Source organism: Castor canadensis, chromosome 8 (genome assembly GCF_047511655.1).
Source record: "Castor canadensis chromosome 8, mCasCan1.hap1v2, whole genome shotgun sequence".
In the NCBI taxonomy this organism is placed as follows: Eukaryota; Metazoa; Chordata; class Mammalia; order Rodentia; family Castoridae; genus Castor; species Castor canadensis.
This window is the reverse complement of record NC_133393.1, coordinates 158,125,867-158,132,324: the sequence shown is the minus strand read 5'-3', so window position 1 is coordinate 158,132,324 and position 6,458 is coordinate 158,125,867. Positions and strand designations below refer to the sequence as shown.

The 6,458-nt window shown below is 45.6% G+C and overlaps 1 protein-coding gene across 5 annotated transcripts in view; it reads left to right on the top strand.

The window, feature by feature from the left end:
* Positions 1-2,635: 2,635 nt before the first annotated feature.
* Positions 2,636-6,458, top strand: part of Brd1 (bromodomain containing 1) — a 49,769-nt gene continuing 45,946 nt past the window's right edge. For 4 of the 5 annotated variants that reach the window (XR_012451057.1, XM_074084732.1, XM_074084734.1 and 1 more), the window contains exon 1: positions 2,636-2,658. Coding sequence is in view for 4 of the 5 variants with exons in the window: in XM_074084732.1 (XP_073940833.1) it covers positions 2,649-2,658 (10 nt within the window). In the remaining variant the exon portion in view is untranslated. The remainder of the gene's footprint in view (positions 2,659-6,458) is intronic. The other variant, XM_074084733.1, reaches the window with a different exon arrangement.

The window sequence follows — 6,458 nt, the reverse complement described above, 5'->3', positions numbered from 1 at the left end:
GAACTAGAAGGCTCTAGTTTTGTTTTTCTTTATGTAATTATTTAGACCAGGTATTTAAAGTAGCTTCATCAAGACAGGCCTGGCACACCACTCAACTCCCCTATTCAGTGTGCAGTTCCTGGTTTTAGTGTATTCACAGTCAGGCTGAGAGCAGTTTCATCATCCACAAAAGAAACCCCACACCCACCCGCAGTCACTCCCCATTTCCTCCTCCCCCAACCCTGGCAACCAAACCTGCTTTCAGTGCTTGTAGATTTGCCTGTTCTGGACATTTCCTGTAAGTGGACACAGTAATGTCCTGTGTCTGGCTTCTCTCCCTGGGCAGAATGTTTTCCAGGCTCATCCATGTGTCAGGTCTGCATTTTTTTGTTTTGTTTTTTTAAATGGGACTGGGGTTCGAACTCAGGGCTCGCACTTGGAAAGCAGGCACTCTACTACTTGAGCCACACTTCCAGTCCATTTTGCTCATAGGGTCTTGAGAACTATTTGCCCGGGCTGGCCTTGAACCTTAATCCTCTTGATCTCAGCTTCGCTGGTAGCTAGGATTACAGGTGTGAGCCACTAGTGCCAGCGCTGCATTTATTTTTATTGTCAAATAATATGCCATTTATGGGTATGCCACACTTTATTTACCTATCCGTCAGTTGTTTTCACTTTTTGGCTATTGTGACTATCATTGCTCTGAATCCTTACACACACACTTCATGCAAGACATGAATCTTCATTTCTTTTGGGGACATACATAGGAGTGAAACTGCACATCCCACGTTAACTGCATGCTTAGCATTTGGAGGTAGTGCCCACTGTTTTCCAAAGCAGCTGGGTGGGGGTCCCATGTCTCCATGTCTCTAGCCACACTCATTACCTGGCTGCTTTGGTTTGAGTCATCCTGGTGGTGTGCAGGCTTTCACTTGTAGGTCCCTGATGGCGAATGCCATGGACGTCAGTACATGTGCTCATTGGCCATTTGTATGTCTGCAGAGGAGAAGTGTCTATTTAATTTGGCCATTTTAAATGGCGTTTGTGTTTTTGTCGTGGAGTCAAGGGCTTTGACTTTCATTCTGAAGGAGAGAGAAGCCAGGAAGGTTCTCCAGCACAGGAGCAATGGAGTCACCTGGGTTGCTGCATAGAGACAGAGGTGCAGAACAGTGAGTTGGCACATGGAGTCGATGGTGAGGGGCTCTGGACTAACAGAGGAGTTGGTCCTGTCAGGCTGGTTCTGGATGCTCTGTGAAGGGGGAGCCCACAGAATTTGCTAATGGGTCTGACGTGAACAGTAGGCGCTGCCTCTCACTCAGAAGCGTGAAGGTGCTGGTAATTGAGACTGTTCATTCATGTCTTACAGCTGCTGTGACAAAGAACCACAAGCTGAGTGTCTTAAAGCAACAGAAATTGATTGTCCTACAGTCTGGAGAAGTCACAAATGGGTGACTACAGGGCAGCCTTCCTCTGAAACCTTCAGGAGAGGATCCTTCCTGCCTCTTCCAACTCCTGTGGCTGTCACTTCTGGGTGTCCTTGGCTTGTGGCAGCTCAGTCCATTCTCTGTCTGCATGGCCACATGACTGTCTTCCTGCTATATTGGAATGTTCCTCTTCCTGTAAGGACACTAGTCCCGGGGTTACAGCACGGCCCTGATCTTGATTACACGTACAAAAGCTCTGCTTCCAAACAAGCCTGGGGGTCAGAACTGTGGCTGAGGACTTCAAGACCTTCCTCCAGGAGACACAACTCTTTCCCCAACAGAGGGAGACAACAGAGAAGTTTGGGGATGCAGGCAGGAGCTGAGCCTCAGAGAACCTCAAGAGACAGAGGGGCTGAGCAGGTGTAGTCTGAGAGGCCCATTAGACGTGCCCCGGAGATGCTGAGGAGGCAGCTGGATACAAGAGCTGTCAAGCATAGTTTTCAGAATGTTGAAAACATGACTCATGCAACTCTGAAGTGAAGCTGTGTTGAAGACATATTTAATCATCAGCAAACCAGCATGGTGAATGAAAAAAAACCTGGTTTCAGTAAACTTGCTAGTCTAGATTAAAAAATAAAACTTGGTTAATCTCTACAAGGTCAAAAGACTGGCATCTTCTCTGACTAATCTTTTCTCCCAGACGAAAATAATTCCTATCAGACAAGAATAATTTTCTTAGCCATCTGTTTTCTGCGAGTTAAAATCTGCCCTTGCTGAGTTGTACGGTGTCATAATCAATAGGATGTGGCAAGTTGAACAGTGTGCACCCCCGGAATCAGCTCTGCTGGACAACACTTGGTCAGCCACCACCGAGAGGACGCACACTATCCTTTGGCCTAGTCCTAAGTTTTGGAAAAGTTTTATTAGCTGTCCTTGTGATGATAAGTAATCTCCAAAGGTTATTGTCAACCTTGGAAAGCCGGTTTCTTATGTGCTGACCTGATTCATCTCCACGGCACTCTAAGAAGTGCTAATTAACATGGGCTAGCCTCCTTGTTAGGTGGCACATCTAAGCCACGTTTACGCAAGACTGAGGCGGAAAAGCAACTCTGTCTGGAGGTGTCATCATGAGGAATGTAGGACTGAGCCTCTATGACGCCCCAGATGTTTTGTGATTTTTCTCTTCTATTCCTACCCTAGGAAGCCAAGCCAAACTAAGCTCCCTCAAGTTCACCTGCAGTTTTTATGCATGTAGGTAAGTTCCTGTCCTTCCATGGGTCTAGTGTCTGCCATAGTTCTTGCTTGCCATAAAGCTGAGACCTTGTACATCAGAGTACAGATGCCTGGACAGTGTGGGTCTGAGGGCAGTGTGGGCACTGGTTAAACATGTACTTCAACTCTTCTCCTTCATGGTAGGTGTGTCATGATGGCTAACATGAAATTTATTCTCAAATATGATACCCACACAAGCCTTGGTTATACAACTGATTTGTTTTCTTGTGAAAAGGACTGATTTCTATCTAGCTATGAAGAGTTTAAGGGTGGTTAAAACTATTTTCTTCAAATTCTGCATTAAGAAAAATACTATTTAAAGAATGTTTCATGTGTTCAAGAAGACATAATCTACTAAATTAAAAATTAGAGATAGATTAAGAAGAAAAAGAGGGCTTTATCTTATTCCTGCCAGAAAACAGAACTTGAAAAAAACCGACTAACACCCTGCTTCTTGCCCTTTGTTTGTGTTTGTACTTCTGGCTGGCAGATCTGATGTTCTAATGGTCTAGTGATCTAATGGTAGTGATGTCCCTAGGACCGAGCTTTGGACTGGTGAACAAACAGGGGTCAGTGGGTGATGCATTTGGGGCCAGGTTTGTCTGGTGCAGCCCAGTGGCCACATATGGGGGGAACTGAGCTAACTGAATGTACAGAAACCTCTCAATGTTGAGTTACATAAAGGAAAGGACAGAATTGGAGGTCCGGCCATGAACTCAAGGTTTTCTGACAGCAGAAAAGACATCAGTGTGTGTGTGTGTATACTTAGATGTGTCCCAGCTCTCTCCGCCCAATATAGATGGAATCACACTTTGTAGTGTTCTGTATCTTGTTTCTTCCATTCAGCATGATGTGTTTGAGATTCAGCCATATGGCTTCAGGTGGTGCAATCCATTCATTGTATGGAGATACCTCAGTTCAGTCATCCATTTTACTGTCTGTGTACAGTCGAGGCTTTCCCTCAGTGTTTGCTGTTAAAAACAGTACTTTGAACATTCATGCAGTGTTCCCTGATGAAGTGCAAGTTTCTCAGGCATACACCAAGGCATGGACTGTACCAAGGATAGGTATGGACTTAATCCTGGCCCGGGAGTGGGTATGCCACCATGGCAGCTTGCATCTTCCCACCCTGGCCACAACTTCTCCCATACCACATGCTTCTCTTAAAATGTGACTCTGACACTTCTTCCATCATGAAGTCAGATCTTTATCCCCCATCTCTTCAGTTTGGACAGACTTGTCATTGTGGCAGGAATGATGCTATGGGACTTCTGAGACTAGCATATGAGAAGGGATACAGGTCCCATCTGGTTCTCTTGGGACTCTTGCTCTTGGAAACTGGTCACCATCTTTCAAGGAAGCCTCTAAGGCCCTCAGCCCACAGCTTGAGCCAAGCCACCTGCCACATGAGCGCATCGTCTTGGAAGAGGCTCATCCAGCCCCCAGTGGCCAACGCTGCCTGGGGTAGACTAGCTGTGCCGGTTGAATCCTGCTCAGATAGCAGATCTGTGAACAGACGGAATAAATGTTTCCAGTTACAGAGTTTTTGGGGTGGTTTGTTATGTAGCAATGGATAACTGATACAAATGCACAGCTTCTCTGGTAATGCCGTGTTATTTACCAAGATAATTGTCCACTTGACATGTGGGGCAGTAGGGCGTGTGTTCCAGCCGCTTTACCTGCTCGAACCACTGGACATTTCCAGGTTTCAATGTTTGTGGCTTTTAGTTTGCATTTCCAAAATTGTGAGGTCATTGGCCCTTTCCATGTTGATTATGACTCTGGTGTCTTTGCTCATTATGGGTTTTGCTCATCGCTCTACTGGCCCTTCTATATGTAAAGAGTTCCTTATGTGTTCCGGACACCAACCATTTGCAGAGTATGTATATTGCAAATGTATTCTAGTTTTTTGTCTTCATTCTCTTCAGACTGTTTTGAGGAACAAAAATAGGGTTCATACTTTCCATCCTTTTATTCTTAATGTGTCATTTTTCAGGTGTGTAAGTTTACATAATTTAAGTTAATTGCATTCCTGAGTTTGCACAAAGTAATAAGTCTTCAAGAACAAAAGAAGTAAATTCTTTTTTGTTTGCCTTGAGACAGGGTCTCGCCATGTAGCCAAGGTTGGCCTCAAACTTGCAGTCTTCCTCCTGCCTCCCAAATGTTGGGATTACAGGCATGTAACATCGCACACAGCAAAAGAAGTAAATTTTAAGTATTTGTCAGATTTGGGTGGAAGTAGTAGGCAAAGGCCAATAGCAGGCCTATAGTGAAATCATCCATTTTTAGGTCACCAGCAATTTGAGGAAATGAATTTGGGACACCAAACTTGTGTGTGCTGTGTAGTGCCTAACACTTATGTTCTGATCTTAAAAAGCTCTGCTTTTGAAAACGAGTCTAATTCAATCACAGTTCTCCAATTACTTGTATGAGCTCTAGATTTAATTTTCTTAGAATTTTGATAATTCCTCCTCTATACATTGTGTGATTTACTTTAAAGAGGATCCTTCCTCTCTGAAGGCTTTTCAGCATGTCTCTTCATCCTTGAAATTCCAGAATGTCCTTCTGGCATGCCATACATAGGACTTTTTCTGCACTCCTGTACTCTCTTCCATTCTCTGAGAAGCCATTGTCTGTCTCTGGCTTTCTCATGTGCTGTGGAGCAGGGTTTCATGTCTTTTCATCTTTTCTTTCATGAGACTGTGTCTTGCTTTTGCTCTGTGTTGTGGGAAATCCTTGAGCTTGTTGGTTTGCATCCGGTTTCCCCAAGGTGGAGAGAAGCGTACAGGTTTGGTTTGCTTGCACTTCACTGCTGGCTGTCTTGGCATGTTTGGACTCAGGTCAGTAGGTATCTGTACAGCAGATGTGACATTTGCAGCTCCTAGGTCTGGTGCACATGTGCTCAGGGCCCCAAGCCTGGGGCTGCTCCCATCATGGCCCATGGCGGGTCTGGAGTGAATACTGGCTAAAGGTAGGGCCTTGCTAAGGACTGACTACTGGGTGACCTTGGCTATGGTACTAACCTACTCTGTAGTCTTTTACTTCCCAACCCATACTTTGGGGTGTAGGGGGAACAAGTGCTGTCCAGCAACAGGCCTGTGGGGCTCTATTCCTGACTGGGATGCTTGGGTGAGCAAGGCTGCCCCACTGGCAAAAAGGTATTTGGTGGAGCATCCTGACTAGTGGTGGTGTCCTCCCTACCGATGTGCAGGAAGCTCTCACTGACTCAAGTCAGGAACCAAGCTATATCCTGAGAGGAACAGCCTCTCTTCCTGCAGGGCCTGTCCTAATGCCACAGGCACACATCTCCAGATACCAATCACAAGTCCTCAAGGAAACCAAAGAGCCATGTAGGATTCTACCTCATCTTAAAATACTTTGGAATTAATATTAGAAGGAAAATTGTCAGGAAACCATTGAATTTTAGAATTTAAACCAAAGGCCAAAGCGGAGAAGGCTGGATGCTGAGTACCGATCAGATTTCTAAGCTCCTGCCCTGCCCGTGGGGGCACTCGCTGTGTTTGAAATGTCCAGTGGTCTCTGTAGGTTTTATGCAATACTGGGTAGGGAGTAAGGGTGTATATACCTACATTCTAGGTATATAACACTTAAAGGAGGACGGTGTGAGCTGGGGGACTACCCCTCAGGCCTGGCTGTCAACGGACCTTCTGGGGCCTCCACACTTGTCAGGGACTTCTTCAGTCATCCCCATTTCCTCCCAACATCCTGCTCCACCCAGTCAATGATCCCTCCACTCCAGGTCCAGCCTTCCCTGACTCCAAT